Genomic DNA, 20679 nt, shown 5'->3' with positions numbered 1-20679 from the left:
TCTTATCAAATTTGATTAGTGTGGCAAATTAAGTTGTTCATGAGTGCATGTTTTCATTATTTTTTTTCTTACATTCTTTTTAATTTGCGGTGAATGACAAAACTGACTCGCACTTGAATTTGTATAATTTTTAGTCACCTGACATTCTGCTGTATATGTATTTGTACAGCCTTTTAAAAATTTTTTTTTCAAATTACTTTTGACCTTGAAGAGGTCAAATTAAACATTGCTTAAAATCAGTCAGTCTGATAAAAACTTTAAAAGAGCTTTAGACCAGAACACAACTAGAGTTACAGTGCCACCATATGACTTCTTTAAAGCTACCGTTGACAGTTGGGGATTACATTTGTTCCAGATCCACAGCGGGAACAAGTGACATTACACTATTAGTGAAATATCCGCCATGAAGTACAACTGGAATAAATGCCAGTGGATCAACCTCTGTGTACATACAATGCATCTACTTGAAGAAAAAGGGACATTTTGAAGCTTTTGCAAATGTAATGCCAAAAACCACGTCATGCAAATAGACCAGACACCTCAAAGTCTGTGGTCTAACCTTTTCCTTTCTGTTCTGAGACACCCCCCTCGCCAGACTTTGAAGTTTTGTGAAGCAGAGACAGATGTGAACACGACAGCGGAAACTATGTATGAATGCACCACTGATTGTTTTGATGCGTAAATGATTTGCACTCAATTCCAGCATCATTAGCTACACTAGTAAGTTTATTCATCCATCCATTTTCTTTGCTGCTTATCCTCACAAGGGTCGGGGGGAGTGCTGGAGCCCATCCCAGCTGTGAACGGGCAGGAGGCGGTGTACACCCTGAACTGGTTGCCAGCCAATTGCAGGGCACAGAGAAAAACTGCCACACTCACAATCACACCTAGGGGCAATTTAGAGTGTCCAATTAATGCCAGTAAGTCTATTAAATGCCAATATAAGAGCTACAGTATCCCAAACGACAATCAAAATGAACATAATTTAAAAAAAAAACTGACAGAGTCAATCAAAACTAGCATTAATAATGTTTTTGTTGCACTGGATATGCTGTTGAGGTTAATGTTGTGGCTGATGACCATACGGTTATGACAATGTAATTCACAAATTAAGAGGAAACTAAAAAAACAAGAACAATCCAGTGAAAGCAATTTCGAAAAATTGAAAGTAAAGATTGTTGTGAAATCGATCCCTGTTCGGACAGAAGAAGTAAGTGAAAATGCCAATGTCGCTCTTTTGGGGGGGGGGGGGGGGGGAACAGTTGACTAACCTTGCTTGCCCGCCCTGGTTTCCAGTAAGTGCTTTTTACTTAAAATTATAAATGCTCCTACAGCACTGTGGACCTTATTACTGTTTAGGCTGTGATGTACTTTTCAACATACTGTACCGAGAGTGAACACATAACGTGCATCCACACGGATAAAAAAAACAACAACTCTGATTTCAACCATTTTCAGCAAAAACAGTCTCGTGCCAAAGGCCCCTAAGGGTGTGTGTATGCAGTTACACACACACACACACACACACACACACACACACACACACACACACACACACACACACACACACACACGCACACACACACGCACACACACACGCACACACACACGCACACACACACGCACACACACACACACACACCACACACACACACACAAGGCCGTTCAAACTTTCATAGACTTGGCCAAAATTCCCCTTTACTCTGCTGCCCCCCGTTGCGCGCACACTGCTTTCTAAGCAATCAGACTTTATCCCATATTGGTATGCTATTGCTTCACTCCACAAGGCTGCTTTGTGTTTATTTCAACAGGGAAAGGTGACCGTTTCTTTATTTTATGATAGCACATTGTGCGGAGGCATGTGTATGCCCTTGAACAAGCCTCCATTGGACTCTTTCTGAATTACCTGTATCAATTTGATATTACCGTGTTTGCTGCGTATGATGACAGTTATCATTGACAATTTCGTCGTTCATGTTCCCATACATGACTGTCATGGACATTTTGACTAAATAATTTCCATCAGTGTGATTGACTGGCCCTTGACTCAATTAAGGACAAGCAGTGACCTATAAAGAAATGGACGGATAGGTATTTCTCGTGGTTGGTATGACAACTACAGTGTACAACAGCATGCTCAGATGATTAATATCTGTATAATGTCTAGCACGAGTAGAACCTTAAGTCCATCCCTTCACAGAAGTCATGTTCCAAGATTTAGGGACTTCCTAGCATAATCAAACCACTCGCGATTAAGCATCAGCCAGCAGCAGTGAAACAGATTCCAATAAAAGCTCGGCAGGAGAATGTCAACTATTCAGGCCTGCTAGTGCGTGTTAGAGTGCAGCTTTATAGACGCTTACTGTACGGTATTAAAAGGCAATGAAAGTGGATTTGAAGATAGAATGTAATGTAATGAATGAGTTGAAAGACATTGAAGTAAGACTGAGTCATTGGAATATCAGAAGAGTGCATGCAGGCTTATCACAGCAAGCTCCTGACTTTGACGGAACAGTCTGTGCTAGGGGAGAAAACAACCAGGACCTTTGTTACACTGAAACCTTCTGTACTAGAATGCTAAATTACCATCCTTACTATGGATTCCAACTCTTAAATCTCAAGTCTGATTGTTCCAAAGCACTCATTCGAATCTGCATTTACTGGCTGGTGACTCACAAAACACACACTTTATCAGTCTTTGGGTGTACTATTCTGCAGCGACAAACATTTTCCTTTCTTGACAATAGTCACACTGTACCATAGCTTACAAACAATGTGTGATGTCATCAGTGGAGCTGGGCCAGCCGCCCTTTTATCTAACACCAGATTTAAAAAAAAAAAAAAAGAAACACTGGAGGATTGAATTGAAACTATATTGAAACATAAGGAAGTGGGAAATTGGGATCATGTAAGGCTCACGTAAGTGACCAATTTGATTACCCAACCCATTTGCATGGGGCGACTAGAGACGAGCCAAAATCAAAATCCTCATAAATATTGGCAAAAGCCAGTTTTACACCGAAGCATCATTTACCATCCAGGCAGTCAGGCTAAAGAACCTCTCCTTACATCAGCAAGTGTCATCGCAAAATACAAACATAAATTGCAAACCAACTGGTGAGAAACCCTGTTCCCACTTGAACGCATGCATATTAAAATATTTTTGATCACTTTCCATAATGAAGGGAAGATATGGAGGCCAACCAGTTTGTCCGTTTTTATCATGCCATCATACGTGTTGAAAGTATTTTTTTCTGCTGTGTTGTGAAAAATATTTCCCTCCCAAAACCTCTTTTTGACAGTCAAAACAGATATTTGAGAACCTTATAGAGATGAACCCCTCTTTCTTGCTTGATGGCTAAATGGGAACAAATTGAGTGGCTTACATCACAATCTGTCAAAAAAAACATCTGCTTCACAAGTGCTCCTTCCACCTCTACGTGGCTTCTTCTTTCACTTCCGTAAAGAAAGCCAGTGCGTTTCATTTCCTTGTTTGCCATCCCAGAGCTAAAAACACTGCTCTTTTTTTTTTTCTTTCCACAAAGCTGATGTTGGAGCTGAAAAACCTGTACTTGCAAACAGTCGCAGCGACATCACACCTTTGCACAACATGTACAACCAGGGCATTTATGGCAATCCACACAAAGGATTCCTAAATCCTCCCTCCTCAGACAAATATCTTCATAAAGGTCAAGCATGTGTGGAATCTTAGAATGAAACCGGAGAAAATAGGTGACCTGCTTATATCTGGAGAGGATTGGATGCACCCAACCATCATCGCCTCAGCTCATTCCAACAGACGTCAGCAGGCCCAATTGACATCCAAAAAGTCATCTTGGTGGATTTGACTTGTGCAAGTGTTTTGATGCACTTCCTCGCCTCTGACACACTTCATGCGCATGCACGCACACCATGCATAATATAAACGCATACAATGACTGGATTTTTTTTTTTTTTGAGGCCACTGCAAGCTTGGTCATGCACAGTAGGTTCAGTAATTGGAATTCTATCTACATACATATCATTAATGCAACGGGCGCTTTTGGTACTTATTCACGATAATGACCACTGTGGGCAATACAAACGAACAGAACAACAAATCTAGTGTGTACACTTCACTAGAGGGGGTATGGCACCATAGTGAAGGTAGAAATGATTTTGTTTCAAGTTGAAATACATAAACAAGTTGGTCGTCAAGAAAGACAATGTAGAGTGAGACGAAAAGATCCTAAAGGTCAGAGGTTATCGTTCCGTTTCAGCTAGTGTGTCGGTCAAATTCCAACACATTCCTTAAAAAGGTGAACGGTCAGCCAAACTTTGGATTCACCATCTAGATCAGAGGTCACAAACCCTTGTGACACAAGGTCTTACCGAAAGCAGAACTCACAGGGGCTACTTGTTTGGCATAACCTTCATTAATAAATTGTTACATTTGTATAATTTTATATATGATGCATAACTCACACTTGGCCTCTAAACAAACACACTTGAAATCCATCATTTTCTTTTCCAGTAATCCTCACGAGGGTCACGGGGAGTGCTGGACCCTATCCCAGCTGTTAACGGGTAGGAGGCAGGGTACACCCTGAACTGGTTGCCAGCCAATCGCAGGGCACATAGACACAAACAGACACACTCACAATCATGCCTAGGGGCAATTTAGAGTGTCCAATTAATGTTGCATGTTTTTAGGATGTGGGAGGAAACCGGAGTACCCGGAGAAAACCCACGCAGGTACAGGGAGAACATGTAAACTCCACACAGGCGGGGTCAGGATTGAACCCAGGACCTCAGAACTGTGAGGCCAACGCTTTACCAGCTGCTCCACCGTGCTGGCCACACTTGAAATCACTTTAGTTAAAATAGTATAATAAATGCAAGTAATACAAAAATTATAACATCATCAACTTCTCTTTGTATTTATAAGCAGGTTACATGAGTAGTAAAATCAAGGAAATTTTCAAAAATGTTGCAAAACGTTGCAAAAGTAGGCTAAAAGTTCTTGATGCTCATGACGTATTCAATGAAAACATAACTTCCTTGAGGTGGGGAAACTTTTTTTTTTTTAACGATAAAATGAGAATCCTTTAGATTGTGTGTACTACTATGAAGAAAGTGTTGTTGTAATTGCAAGATTAAGGCTGGAACCAAAGTGATTCTCAGGTGTTGGTACCTGGCAGATTGTGATTCCGAGTGGGAGCCAGGTTGCTCAAAGAGAAGGAATAGTGGGAGGTCAGGAAAAACAAAACCTCTTGTTCCTCTGTCAGTGTTACAGTGCTGGCATAGCTTTTTAATGAAGTGGCCCCGAGCCAGGCATTGAGTGACCAGGAGGCCCCTTTCTGGCATCAGTACTCATCATCATCACATGCTCATGTGGAGGGATCTAATTCTCTGGGCCAGTGTGCTGCACTCCAGTACGTCCTGCTCCTGAAGGTTGTTAGTCACCGAAAAAAAACACATTGAGGTTGCTGTGCTTGTTGCCAACAGCAACCATTTGTATATAAACTGCTCACTGCTAAGTGTTTGCGCCACTTGGAGGAAGCCTAACAGTATAATGATTTTCAATGAAAAATGCATTGCAAAAGGGGGGCTAAGTACATTACCTCCAGTATAATCAATTGAATTGAATGAATTGAATTGAACACGTTCAGTATTTTCCTTTTGTACTTGCTGTTATGTTTAGTTACATAGTAAAGCCGTTCACTTGGACAAGAATTAAAACAGTTTTCATTCACATTATGTTATGTGCTATAACAATTGTTTTCAAGTAAGAGTTCCACTTTGAAATTAATCACTGAATAGTTTGTGTTTGACTTTGGAGATTCCATTGTGCAGTATGTAATGCATAATGCATCAAAAGGAGGAGAAGTCACAGATAATATCTCCTCAGGGAATGTTGTCAAACAAAAAAGTGCAATAAGAGCAACTCATCTATACATTTTTGCAGTGGTTCTAAAAGTTGCAATGCATGGAAAACGAAGAGATGAAAGCATAAACATGGCCGTGCTTGTGTAGTTAACACACAAGCAGTCATTGCATAAGATCTGATTATCTCCTACAAAGTTTATTTTTCTTACAAAAACCCCCACCTTTGTGTTGCAGTCGTTATGAACCACATGTATCAGCAACAACCTGCCTGCACTCACCAAACTTTATTACTTACGTGTATAAAAGTTAAGAGCTAATGCAAGAGCTCAATCAACATTTCCAAACGTAATTATGTTGTATAAAAATAAGTTATACAACATTTAATAACAATGCTATGACTAATCTGGATATAGATGTACAAACAACGCATTCTAGGTTTTAATTATTGATTAGTTATGTCTGAACAGGTCCTCTGATATCATTGTTGTGGAAATAAAATATCTACGCCAGCCAAAATCATTTAGGGCTGTGTGGAAATCCCCTGACAAATACCACACTCAAGTTTTGGGTTCACACTTTAAGTAGCACTGAGCAGAATAGGCGGATTCTCCTTTGTCTGGAAGGTAATCAGCCAAGAATACAAGCGTGCTGCCGTGAAGGAAACGGCCCAAAACAAGCGGTATTTTGGTGTTTTTGCATGAGCTGCCTCATTTGCAAAAAGTAACGCTTGTGTTTTTGTTCTGACTGTACCCACAACTAAGATGTTTGTGTCCATGTTAAACTTAAAGATGAACGCATGCAGTTTTGCAGTCGAAAATACTCAAGTGTGCGGTGTTTATAACTTGATGCACAGACTGGAAAGGGAAAACTGGTTTGTGGTTGTGTAGCAGGCATGTGCAAGCTGAGACAAGATCTGCTGAACACACCTATGGGAAAAGTCACTTTCTGCAGCCGAGTGTGAATACATTTTTTTGCCGTTCAGTGTGTGTGTGTCTGTTAAAAGCACCTTCATAAGTCTGTGTGATTGCGATCTCACATCAGAAAAAGCCCCGATTCACAGAGTCTGAGTGTGGCACTCGATGGTGTAACCCGAGGACCAGGTAAGTCAATGATTATATCAGAGAATAGAGGCCGACAACACAGAAAAGAAAGCAAATCTTAAGGTCAGCGGGTGAGTAGGAAGCCAGTCTATTCAAAACAGCCCTCCAGTGAACAAACACGTCTGGCCGGGGCAAGGAGCAAGATATTCCAGTGTTTCCTATCAACTCCCATTGGAAATGTTGTGGTAGTAATGCATTCAGACTTGCAACATTTTGGATTGACTTCCCCTCCCTTCCAATAAGTATTGCTTTCTGACAACACAACCCTTGAATCCATTTTTGTTTGTGCATAAACACTGATTCCTTATCTTGGTAATATGCCCAAAAAGTTGCACGAAGCTTTAGAATTTGGGCTGCAGTCAATTTCAGCATGCGTCATGAGACCTATGTTCACCTGCTTTATTAATAATAAATAATACTTAACTCTGTATGTGCTTTACTTTTCTTTTGGGTTGTTGTTGAAGAAGGACAAGGCTTAAAAATGGGTTTATAAAAGACAAACGTGAAAAGAAGAAGAATATACAGCAGGCTCATAAAGCAACATTTCAACAACACTTTCTTGATGCACATCACCAACCACCTTTCACGCCACTGACACTGTTTTATTAAAAGCTTATATTGTTTGTATGTCTTGAGATAACCATTGGTTAATTTGTTTTAAGACTTATGACAGTTTTTTTTTTAAAAGATGTTACTGAAACATTGCTCATCCAAATCACAATGTTTTCTGATGTTGACAGTGTGGGCCTGGAACATTAGCGCTCAACCAGCATCTCACAACGGATTGTGTTCAACTTCGGAGGTTACGTTCTGACTGTGCTGAGTTTAATTTCATATTTCAACATAAAAAGTAAAATCTTGATGCTCCAAGGGCACCAAAAAGAGAAGAAATGATAAAAGGTGCTAGGGGTGCTTACCATGACTGTTTCCTTGTGTCTGGGTCTGTTTTCCTGACTTGTGTCCTCCCTTGTTGCCGCCAAGATGCGCAGCCACGTGTCCGTCCAAAGCCAAGTCCAGTGCGGGACCGAGACCTGGGTTCTGCCCATTAGCGCCGAGATCCTTCCTCTTCTTGCCCTTTAGCCAGCCCAAGGCCCGGCCCAGGGAGTGACTGCGTTTTTTCCTCCCTTTTTTATGATGCTTCTCTTGGGCAAAGATCTCAACCACATCGTGGGGAATCAGATCCCCAAAGCCCAGCGAGTCACGGTTGGACATCCCACCACTTGTTGGATTTAAGCCCTGAAACACACAAACACACACACACACACAAAAAGAACGGGTTCATCAACAATGCTTCTGTTGTTCCTCAGTGTCTGGTAAGTGCATTTTAAAGCTTTACTGAATGTGCCAATAAAGTAGTAAGAGTGACACTGAGGGATTAGACACAAACAAGTTTGAAGCCGTGTGTCCATTTGTGTACTTTTATGTTTGTGTTACTCTGTGGGCACGTCTCACTGAGCCAGCCACATGGCAGCCAAATTCAGTCCTCTCACCAACCTCTAAACCAAACTTCGCAGTTCTGCAAAGAAAGGCCTGGCACCGCTCCCTTCATTCCACAACACAGAGTCACAATATCTCACAAAGCCACACCCCGCAGCTCACACACTTTTACACACACAGGCACAACTGTACACTTACAGCAGGAAGATAAACAATCCCTGTTTTCCATCAAAGTTCGTATTCGAAAGCTTTCACGGTATTTTCAATCATGTCAGCTCTTTCATCATTCTCCGTGAGCTCATCACCCTCCTTCTTCCGCTCTTCTTCACCTTGCTAAACTACTCCTCCTCCTGAGAATTTCTCATGGGGCGTTTTCCAGCTATATAGTTTATTAGATATTTATGTACCGCTCGCAGGATAAAAGCAAGAATGTGCTTCCACAAATACAGAAGTAAGATCAAGTAAAGAAGCAAGATGGGAAAAAAAACCTATTGATATTCGGGTATGAAAGAGCCATAAATCCCGGGTTGATTTGTCAGGATAAGTTGCTCAGTTGTTGTTGGCTCATGCTACACTGTCAAACATGACCCCCGCCCCTCAACCCCCCATTAAAATAATTTTACCATACAGAACAGTGTAACGGAGGGAATGCTCGTGTCCTTCAGCATGAATCACACCGACAAGAAAGCTTTCCAAATAAACTTTGGTTGTCAAAGAGCAGACAAGGAGAATAAACATAAGAACCCATTTGGACAGAAACATGAGGAACATTTTGGGCAAAGTAATGTCTTAGCTATCTCATCTTGCCAAATTCAGTGTGGGAAATTGTGGGAACATGGGAGAGAATATGCTTTTGAATGCCATAAAAGTTAAATGTGGGTCTGGTCTCTTGGTAAAAGGGTGGGCCCACATAAAAATACAAGTATACATATATACATGGAAAGTTTCAGCTGCTGAAGCTTTACAGTGACTGAGAGAGAAAGGACTTTAAAAAGACAATGAATATGTCTTTAGGAGACAAAAATCACCAGATCTTCCTCCATGCACTAATCCTTGTATTCCTGCTGCTCTAAATTACAGTCATTGAGTCATCACAAAGACCTGCATACGTGTAGTGGATTCCAAAAATCAGACGCCTCTCTACGGAGACGAGGCTGGCTCCTTTGTTTACAGCCCAGGGGCCGCTGGGAGCCCCACAAACTCCCTGATTATTTGCTCCACAGAGGAACCAGAGTAGTTCCTCTGTAGTAGGATGTGGCGAAAGGACCACCCAGTGACTTGCCCCGCAGTCCGCTCTCATGGAGTTGACTCACGCTACTATTTCCACGGTTACACTTAAAAGCCTCCAAGTATTAGTTTTGCAAACACATTTAAAGAAGAAAGACACACTAAGAATAAAACTGTCAGACCCATGAAATTGACGAGATCCTTTTTTGTACACTTAGTGGAGAGGTTTACACAAAGTAGGCCAGACAAAATGTTCAAACTCTTCACTGCACCGTCTTGATTGAAGAGAGAATCATTTACTAGCACCCTCTACGTCTCACATCATCAGATTTTGTCAAGAAGACTCACAGTCCCATGTTATTCATGCATCACACTGTATCCCTCCCACACACAAAGACAAGGAGAATCCAGTCTAACCTCGTCTGTCAGCCTATCCATTACTACCGAAAACAGGAAGGGGCTCAGCGCGGAACCCTGATGCAGTCCCACCTCCACCTTAAATTTTTCTGAAAAACCAATGGCACATCTCATCGGTGTTCTGCTGCCCTGAACCGTGTTTTTTTTTCCGAGCCCTGCTGAAGTTCTCATATGTTCCAATGTGCTTTACTTATTATTCAAAATGGATGTTAGCGTATCAGGCTGCATAGCCAACATGGTGCCTTCCCAGTAACTATCAATACCATGGCAATATACAGAGGCTTTAAAGAGTCTACGCGCACCTGCTCAACTAGAACAAAACCATATATTTCAGAACATTTTACCCTGTTAATGTGACCTTTACAACACAATTGAAAATGATTTAAGACTTTCGAAAGGTGGAAGTATAAATGAACCAGTGACATAATAGGGTTGCACAAGTGTGCACAGTGCAATACTTCAGTGTTGGCATGGTGTTCTTTTGGTCATGAGTAGTATTGCGTTTGCTCCAAACAAAACTTTTGGAATTATGGACAAAATGTTCAAACTTTCCATAATATAGTTTTAAAAGTATTTACTTTGTTTTATTTTTAAAAAAAATCATAAACACATGGCATTTTAATAAGCGTGAGTTTACTGAATATCCCCTGTACCTGCAAAATTATCCACTGTGTAAGTGAAGAAAAACTCCTAACTGTTTGCCCAATGTCATGAAATAAACTGTGATCGTGCTAATATTAAGAACTGTCAGGTTCTTACTCAACTGTGGAGAGTTAGGTACCTGTTCAGAAGCTTGAGGACATACAGAGCAAAGCTGTCTACTCTGGTTTTATGAGCACAGGTTAGCAGAGTTAGAGAAACACAAAGCTATGGCACCTGCCTTACCAGAGTTAAAGCACGGTGGCACAGATTGGGGAGATTAAGATAAAACTGGAAATCCAGAATTTACTAAGTTTTCAATTGCTGAAGAACAAAAGAAAAGTAGAATTTTTTTTGGGTTGGGGGTACAAACAGCTTATTATTAGACAATGAAAAAGATGGCCGAGAATGAAGTTTCCTCAGGATTTTTTAGTCATTTACGATCACCCTTTTTACTTTCCTTTCCTTAATAAGAAACAAAGCAACAACATTGTCGACCATGGAACGGAGTCTGCTTGAACAAATGGACATAAATGACATTTAGATAAGCTGCAAAATCGATCGAGAAGGCGCAGAGGTAGGGTGTATGTGGAGATGCGAGGAACGGTGAGTACATCATCACACCATGTGATTAAAACGGACTAATCACAAGAGATCTCCGTGGTTCTCTCTGCGCAGCAACTTGTTTGACACATGCGCAGCAACTTACGCAGAGGTGCTGTGCAAGGCAATGCGTAGATGACGTGAGACCATGCAGGCCTTGTCGACCGTGCGAGCGCGGGAGTATAAAGAGGCCTTTATGTTTTACTGTAATTTGAAGGTATTTTTTATTAGATTTATAGAGATTGTTCTTCTTATCGATATCACACAAAAGCATTCCACAAAAACGGAGTAACCCCCTACTCTCGCCCTCACAGGCATGCACACAAAATACTCAACTCCCCCCGAACCCATCAACTGATTTTCAAAATTTTGGTGTTGTACTCACCTTTAAGTGGCAATTCCAAATAGAATGACAGACAGTCATTTGGGGGAAACTCTGTCATGTTGCTGTTACAGTGTTTAAGCATTATCTATCATTTAGGAATTAGAAATTTACTGTCAACGCTTAAGTCCACCACCCAGACTCATGGCAGCATCCATCTGTCACCTAATGAATAAACTACTGGTAATTTTCTTTATATTGCAAAAAGTTTACATTTCTACTGCGTGACGGTGTGTATATGGTCATTACAGCGTGTCTAAAACAACAAACCCAAGACTTTCGCTCTGTTCAGTATATGTACTTAATCACTCACTATTGACTAACGTAGGGGTCATGTATGAGCAAGGAGGATGAGTTACTTTTACAAACTTTAATTGGCTAAAACTGCACCTGACAGTCTGTAATTGCATAATAATGGCAATGTCTTAACATGATCATGAAATTCGAATTTGTTTACATTTTTGAAAATACCTGTCAAGAAGAAAATCTCTCTCTCTACTTTGGTAAACATGAATTATGCCAGGTCCATTTTGAGAGTGGGGCTGGCAGACTGATTCGTGTGGACAAAGCACTGCCAAGAGGGCGTGGCTGAGCATACAGGCAGCCACCTTTGTTTGGACTAGAACAGGCTCAGTTTAACCACGAGGACATTCACATCTACATACTGCGGCGTCTCACATGGCCCGACATCGGAGTCACTGATCAGCTGGAAAGAACACATATGAAAGGTCAACACTATCCTTAAAAGACGGCTACGTTTGGATTATTTCCAGTCCGCCTTGCTCAGACCATTAGATGCTTAACTTTGCAATGTGGAGTTATTATGCAACATCTTCAAACTTCAATCAGGGCATTTTCCATCTTCTCTGTGCAACATCGAACAGAGGAGAGTCCTGATTTAAGAAACCGTGTTGAAGATAGAACTTCAGATTGATGTGCACACTGAAAAATCCGTATTGACCTCAAAGATGCAACTGGTGCACTTACGAAACTAACTAGTTAATGTGGAATACTGATTCATAAAAAGAGTTATTTTGTGTATGGTATTCCAACCAACCATCCATCCATCCACCATTCAAGTCGCTTAGCCTCACAATCGCAGAAGTGCTGGAGCCTATCCCAGCTAACTTTGGGTCAAAGACTGACTTCATCCAGACCTGGCTGCCACTCAGTCGCAGGGCACATTCTGTATCGACACCATTGCTGAGCGAGAATTAATCCCATGCTGCCCGCACCAAAGTCCGGCGCGTGTACTATTATGGTACACCATTAGTGACTGTGTACGGTATTACAATTGTGAAAATTATATTTCATTTTAATTTTGAATATGTCAGCAATACTGCTGCACATTTGGTATCTCCCACAGATTGGGTTGACACCTCCCCACTCTTTAAAATGTTCCTATTTCTGGAAAGTCTGATACTTTATAGATACAGTGTATAACACGTAACCCTGTTAGTAGTAAAAACATTGTAAACACATTTTAACAGACAAAAAAGAATAAACGTAAAAAAAGTATTGTACTTATTTTATGTGATACACATGCATGTGCCTTTAGGAGGCGGGGCCTCACGGTGCGGTTTGTGACTTTCACGAGTCCGCATGTGTTCGTGTGGGAGTGAGCTGTGGCTGACAGTAGCTCCTGTCAGAGAGTGCTCATTGTGTTTGTCTTTACTGTCCTCCTAGCGTTCAACAAATGGCTGAAAAGTGGATCAGCAACAGTGGCTCTCCTTTCCCCCACTTTTGAGGGCATTACATTTATTGTAGCAATAGAAAAAAACACTTTCCAACATTTCTGAAGTCATAAAAACACAACTAGACTAACAAGGTAATTTAAGACCGGCCAAGCCTCTTTCAATGGAAATGTCTATTGCAGGAGCTTTTAAAGAAAACTGACTGTATTTGGTAAAATAAATACAAACGATAAAGATAAAGAAAGCACGTAAATAAATAAATGGAATCGGTATCCCATTTGCTTGAGTCAAAAGCACCACATACTGTAATATCAGTCTTGTATGATTCTGTCTAAAATGAACTTACAGATATTAAAATGTCCATGTGTCATTTGATATGTGTTTTAGTTGTTCTACTATATTGATAGCTGATAAGTAGTAACACCAATGACGCATCAAGTCTAGACTAGTGGAGGGCAAAGTGTCATGTGTGTGTGAACATACTTCCTCATCCTGTCAACCAGTTGCAAGACCTGCTGAACAGTGGAAAATGGTGGAACTCTTAAATTCCCGAAGGAAAGCGTCTAAGTGGTCGTTGGTAAAAGTGATTGCTGGTGTCACCACTTTTAGTTGCCTATTGGGTCAGTCTGGTTAGCAGAAACTGGAATGCCTTGAACGCTCTAACAAAATATTCGGTAGTTCTTAAAATATACTGGAGAACAAAGGAGCAAAGGAAGATTCACTGATACAAATAAAAATACTGATCCAAAAATAATACTAAAAAAAGAGTGACTTGGTTTTAATGATTAACTTGACAAATATTTTGCTTGTTGAGCAAAATCAAGAAAACAGATGAGCCAGTGAAAATGTGTTGTACTTAGAACAAGGCAAAAGGGCAAAACGGGAATTTGAGTGTCTGAATCGAATGTTGATTTTTAAAGTTCCTGCTACACTGTAAAACGTACTATATTTCCAGTAACCTTATTTTGATCATGAGCATTCAGTTATCATATAAAAATAAATATACTGTAGTCTTACTTGTACGGAGAAACGTCAACACACCTCGGCTAAAACTAAAATTTTGTCCAGAGAGACAGACATCTTGGATGAATATCTCAGCTGCAGCATCACTCGTCTAGACTTTGTTTTTCACCCAGAAGATAAGCGCTATTTACCAGCCATCAATATTATTGAACAACTGAAACATAACAGATGACACATGCACATTTCAATATCTCGTCAACACATTCATTTTAGATAGGATCTTGGAAAAGTGGTACTTTTGTTTCAAGTGAACCGGATAAAGTATCAGGAAGAGACATTGTAGTGTTGAATACAACAATGATGTCAAGTCTACACTGGCATAAATAAAGCAGAAAAAGCACTACAAAAGAGCTGACTGAGGTCGGGAAGGTAATGAGAGTTGACGTGCCGTAAGGCCACTGTAGCCATGTAGCAGCATGTCTACTGCAAGAACAGACTACATTCCTGAGGGATTGATAATTACCCAGCAAGGAACTATTCTGTCCAAATTTGCTTGTGCCCTCCCAGCATCTGCGTGTAACTGGCCACCTTCTTTCTCCATTTCACCACCTCAGTGCATCCCTCACCTCCACGCTGCACATCCCCTCCTCACCCACTGGAGTGCTCGAGACCAACCGCATGCCAAGACAAGTCAAAGGATAATGGTGGGGGCCATGGGTCATTTTGGAGATAACTGTAACATGTTCGAGACATGAACTGTCTGGTATTATCATCTTTATCAAATTTAGCCATTTCAATGTTCTTGGTTCTTTGCAAAACTTATTTCTAAAGAACGACCGAAGACCGGAAGGTACATGAAGTAAGCAGAGACAATTGTCCCTAAATATTGTAACTTACCAAAATAAGGGAACAGACTTTTTTTCTTTTTACATTTCTATAATAGTTAGCTTCTTTTCACATTTTAAGTTTTCAATTAATAAGCCCTATAACGTATATTATTGCCTCTACTGTGAATAAATATTTTGATGGGAAGATATTAGCCATGGAACAGATTGTTGCCATGATTTACTCTGAGTTGGAAAATCAAAAACAAATGGGGAGCTCATCCTACACAAATGGTATTCAACCCTAAAGATGTTCCAGTAAAGTGGCTTGTTGCTGGGATGGTACCAATATTTGAAAGACGGCATCCAATTTTTAGCCCCTAATGGTTGATACTACAACTCACAAGTAACTTTGCCTTGCACTGCAGTACTCACTTTCTTCACTGAATGACAAGGCAGAAGAAGAAGAAGAAATTCACGCATCTCTCAATACCTTTATTTCCACCAATCAGTCGTCATTCAGTAAGATCCGGCTCCATGTACTATGACACTCCATTACAGCAGTACCTACAGTACTACTATATTCATAATGTTTTTTTTTCACGTTTTCTTTTCTTTAACCAGGTAAGGCATTTGAGAATGTATATTTTTCCATTGACAATGCAAACCACAAGCTAATTCAGGGTTCAGTGTCTACCCCGAGAACAGTTTGATAGCAGTCAGTAGGAGCCGGTATTATACCACCAACCCTTCAGTCACCATATGACCCCTTCTACCAACGGAGCCTGCACTACCTCGATGGCAATAATAATAATAATAATAATAATAATAATAATAATATGGTTTTATATAGCGCTTTTCTTGACAATGAACCTTCAAAATTTTTGAGGTGCTTGATAAGTTTTTAGAGGGGTTCAAGCTTCTCATTCCGGTTTGAGCATGGAAAACTGCTCAGTCTTTAATTGCCTATTTTTGATGGTTTGTTGCGGTTCTTGTGTATTATTATCATATGTTAAAAATGAGTATTAAAAAAATAATTTGGAGGACAATGAATGATGAAATAATATAATGACTTTGTACAGCGTTGTAATTCTTCCTTCACAATCTCTATTGTTTTCTATTTCGTTTCAGGCAAAATGTCTCCTGAGGTAATGAGATCGGTCAGAAACTTGTCAGGAGTCCACACAAGCAACCTCCTGAATTACATTTTTTAAAACCCAAAAAACCCCCAAAACATTTCAAAGCTTGTTTGATTACAGGAGATATAAATTAAATCCCAGAAAGAAAATTGTTTTAAATAATACAGTCATTTTCATTTTTTTTTTTTATGAGAAGGGTGAAATTAAAAGATACACTGTGATGTCGGTGGGGGAAAAAAATAAAAAAACATTTTTGTTTTAAGGCCTTATCGCCAACCCGAATATTCACAAAAAAAAAAGAGTAAAGTCGGGTACATGCGTAGCAATTTTAAAAATCATAAATTATTTTTCAAAAATATGAGCTATGATGGGCGGCATGGCGGAACAACTGGTAAGAGCATTGCCCTCACAGTTCTGAGGACGGGGGTTCAAATCCGGCTCCGCCTGTGTGGAGTTTGCATATTCTCCCTGTGGTTGTGTGGGTTTTCTCCAGGCACACCAGTTTCCTCCAACACCCCAAAAATTAATTGGAAACTCCAAATTGCCCCTCGGTGTGATTGTGAGTGTGACTGTTGTCTCTCTCTCCATGTGCCCTTCGATTGGCTGGCGACCAGTTCAGGGTGTACCCCGCCTCCTGCCCGATGATAGCTGGGAGTTCTAGCAATCCCACAACCCTGAATGAATGTATGAGCTATGATGACGACAAAAAATATGTATTGTGAGTACTCACTACTCTTATATTGTGAATGTAGTGTATACAGTGCGCCACATGCTTTACATACAGTAAATCATAGCTTCCGTAGTTTGTCCCTTCAGAACTGATAGATAATACGTTTACAGTTATTTGATGAAAATGCCATGCTATGACTTTTCCCCGCTTTGTTCTGACGTGACATTAAACAGGCCTATCACAAATAGGAATTTGCATCCCTGTAGTGCTGCAATAAGTAATGAAGTATTCGGCTTAAAATTGCATTGGAATAATCACCAAAGAAAAGGTATACGTAATTTTAGCTTGTTTAAAAAGCAATTATGAATGCACAAGAGAAAATGACACATTTCATTTAATAAAGAATGACCAATTGGTTGAGATAATCAACAGTATTTTTCTTAAATTTCCGCTATCCACATAGCAGGAAACTACATTTTCTATTCGACAAACATTTCTATTTACAAACATTCGATTCCACTTACAGAACATGCCCAACAGGGCTTTCACTGTTAAAAACTAACTACAGATTAGCAATAATGCCATAGGACTCTTTTTAGATAATAAATAATTATTAAGGCCTTGAGCAGTGTGTTGTCACTTATCATATTTTCCTGTTATAAAGCATTAAATTCCACACATAAAAAGAGAAAGCTACAAAGTGATGCTTTATCAGTGCTTTGGTCAAGTTAATGGGATCAAGTCACTGCTCTTCAACTCCTAGTCGAGTTGAAAGTCTTTCAACATATTGTCAAATTGAGTCTAAACTCATCAAATTCATGACTCGAGTCTGACTAAATTGCAAATCACGTGACTCAAGTTCACACATCTGGTAACTACTCGCCATCGCAAACCCATTTTGTTGTTATTGTGGTGCCACAATACTAAGATGGCTTCTGAGGCGTGTTACGCAAATGCTCAACACAAAAGTGGATCACCTACTTGTGTCCAGCAACACCGCAAAGTTGGTTCCGAATTAGCTGCCGTTTTGTTTCACGTTACACTCATAGAGTGACCACACATACAATAAGCAAGTGAAAACCGTGACATCGTCCGGGTTTGATGCAAGCAGAGAAACATTTTTCTTTGAGTGGAAATTACAACAGCGTTGCCAAGAAGCATTTTATTAGTAGTTTTGGACACAACTTGTTGTCACCAGCATTCTTGTTTATCTTATTTTGTTTAAAAAAAAAACATTTGAGAAGACTGGATTTTCTTTTAAATATCTAATTTGAAATTGGCCGCGCCTGCGCGGGCGCTGAGGCTGCAGGCCAACCTCAGCCGGATACTACCTCACACGGCCCCAAGGTAAATTGAGTTTGAGACCCCTGAAGTTGAATTAACATAGTTTGACATCTTTAGGCAGACACATGACAGAAAATAACATCTGCTTATCTTTAATCAAGTGGTTGGAGCCTGTCAAGTAAATAGAGATTTTGTCCAATGTACTCAAATTCGTCCCAATTGTTGATAAGTGTGTGCCCCTCTTGAGATTAAAATCCTTTCAAAACTAGGTTCATCTCGTCCAACAGTCAAACAAAGAAAGGTAATATTTTAAAGCATGGTCGCACGCATTTTTTAAACAACAACCATCCATGTTTGTGTAAGCCAAATATTGTTTGCAATAAGACACCACTGATAAGTTACTCATCAGCTAATCCTATTGATCAACAGTTTCACTCATCAATCTTGAGTTACTTCCAAGGCTCACACAAACACACTTCATCTACATACAAACACATCATCATGAGCATGTACCTACATTAACACCCCATAGTTCTTCCCCTAAACATCTCCTGACCTACTAGCGCTAAGAAGAAGAAAGAAAACACTTCACCTCAGCCGGAACCATGCTGTGTCTTCTTCGTAGTCGCCACGTCTGTGATACGGTCTTTTCTGACACTTCCTATATATGCCTTTCAAGCCTAAGCAACTACTGTGCCTGCGGTGATTACATAATTCACCTGTAATCTCCATGGGTTAGGTACATACATGCCCCGGCATGGCAGGCTGGTGAAGAAAGGAGCACTAGTATGCGACACACCCTTTCTAAACAAATGGCTGTGCCTCAGACTCATCTATAGCTGCAAGTACACAAGGTGAGAACCAAAGGATTTTCCTTGCTTTCAGATCTGAACTCTTGGTTGTGGGGTTTTGTGGGGTTTTCTTTGGCTGGGGGAAGGGGGGGGACAGACAACTTCCAAATTCCAAAGTCCAGAGAGGTAGCAGACAAACATGGGAGGATCTGTCTGGTTAATCAAGTATGAATTCAAACAGCAGCACGGTGAGTACAGTAAAGTACATACATGTACACACATGCACACGAACACACATTGGTGGGAAAAGCATTCACACTCAATACTTAAGACACCGAAAAGGTAGAGATACTTGTGTAGAAGAAAAACTGGTAAAAGTACAAGCGCTGATTTAACTCCTTTAGTAAAAGTAGAAAAACACAGACTCTGAAATGTAGTTAGACCAAGTAAAAATGAATTTCCTGCAAATTATATACTGTACAATACTCATTTTGATAACTTGGCACAATGGGAGAAAAAAAATTAATTGCAAATGAAATTTTGCATATTTTTATTATTTTGCATAAGGTTCACGATGAGAAGGAAACAAGGAATAGTTGGCTCAGGCTTTCATGCTATCAAAACGTGCTCCCATAATTTCACAATGTTTTGAACAAACAGGAAATGCTACATTAGCTAATTGTATGAACTTATTTTTTTAATTACCTGTGAAAAAGTTTACAGTTTAGATTTATAATTTGGGAATGGTAGAAACAGTTGTTTTTAAACTGTCACAAGACAATCCATTCAACATGAATCAGTTCGTTGCCAGCAATAAAAAAAAAAATAAAATCTTGAATGACACCAATAGAGTGGAATATCTTGCTTCTCCCAATCTGCTTCGTCATTGTTGTTGTAACACTCACTTGAATGTTGCTGCTGTCTGGGTTTTTTTTTTCCACTTCATCAAGGTACAAGATCTCATTCAATCAAAATTTCAACCATGACTTCATTCACTCTTTATCCAGTCTCTCTCTCTCTCTCTCTCTAGCGCTCTCTCTCTCTCTCTCTCTCTCTCTTTCTTTTACGTCATGTCGTGCATATGCTAACAGAATACACACACGTGTGTATGTGTAAGGATTAGGAATTAATACTTTTAATTTTCAAACGTAGGTAGTAAGTATTAAAAATATAAATTAATAGTCAAGTAAAATGTACTCCAGTTGAGTCACTGAGTAGTTCCTTACATGCCACCAGTGACACACACACACATACATACATACATACTGTATATTGTCACCGACTGGGTTAAACGCCGTGTGTTAGCTCCACGCTGTCAAGCCAAACCAGTGATGGGAAACAACACAATAGTCTTCATTGTCACGATGTCCGTGTATGAGAGAAGCGAGACATGTCTTAAATTACCTTTACTTCTGATCCCCCGAGGCCGAGCTGAGCAAATGTCCCACACCTACTTGTTCCCATACATGCCTCCACTCAACCTGCACCAATTTCTCACATTACAATCGTGTGCTCGAACGTCACCACCTGAGCTACTGTGGTAAAAATCGACGGAAATGGCGAGTTGATCAAACTTTTGTTCTTTTTTTTTTTTTTTTTGTACATATGAGTTCCAACAACCGCTCAGGGGCATCGGTTTCA

At 40.1% G+C, this 20679-nt stretch overlaps 1 protein-coding gene across 2 annotated transcripts in view; it reads right to left on the bottom strand.

Moving 5' to 3' along the window:
* LOC133512953 (uncharacterized protein KIAA1522-like) overlaps positions 1-20679 on the bottom strand; it is a 30533-nt gene that overhangs the window by 9542 nt on the left and 312 nt on the right. Inside the window, exons 1-2 of one of the 2 annotated variants that reach the window (XM_061843061.1) lie at positions 20443-20558; positions 7886-8204 (exon numbers count right to left, since the gene is read on the bottom strand). In XM_061843061.1, the coding sequence (XP_061699045.1) occupies positions 7886-8204; positions 20443-20502 (379 nt within the window). In that variant the 5' untranslated portion in view covers positions 20503-20558. Of the gene's footprint in view, positions 1-7885; positions 8205-20442; positions 20559-20679 lie in introns of those variants that run through there. The other variant, XM_061843062.1, reaches the window with a different exon arrangement.

This window comes from Syngnathoides biaculeatus, chromosome 15, assembly GCF_019802595.1.
Source record: "Syngnathoides biaculeatus isolate LvHL_M chromosome 15, ASM1980259v1, whole genome shotgun sequence".
In the NCBI taxonomy this organism is placed as follows: Eukaryota; Metazoa; Chordata; class Actinopteri; order Syngnathiformes; family Syngnathidae; genus Syngnathoides; species Syngnathoides biaculeatus.
This window is presented reverse-complemented; position numbering and strand designations above follow the sequence as displayed.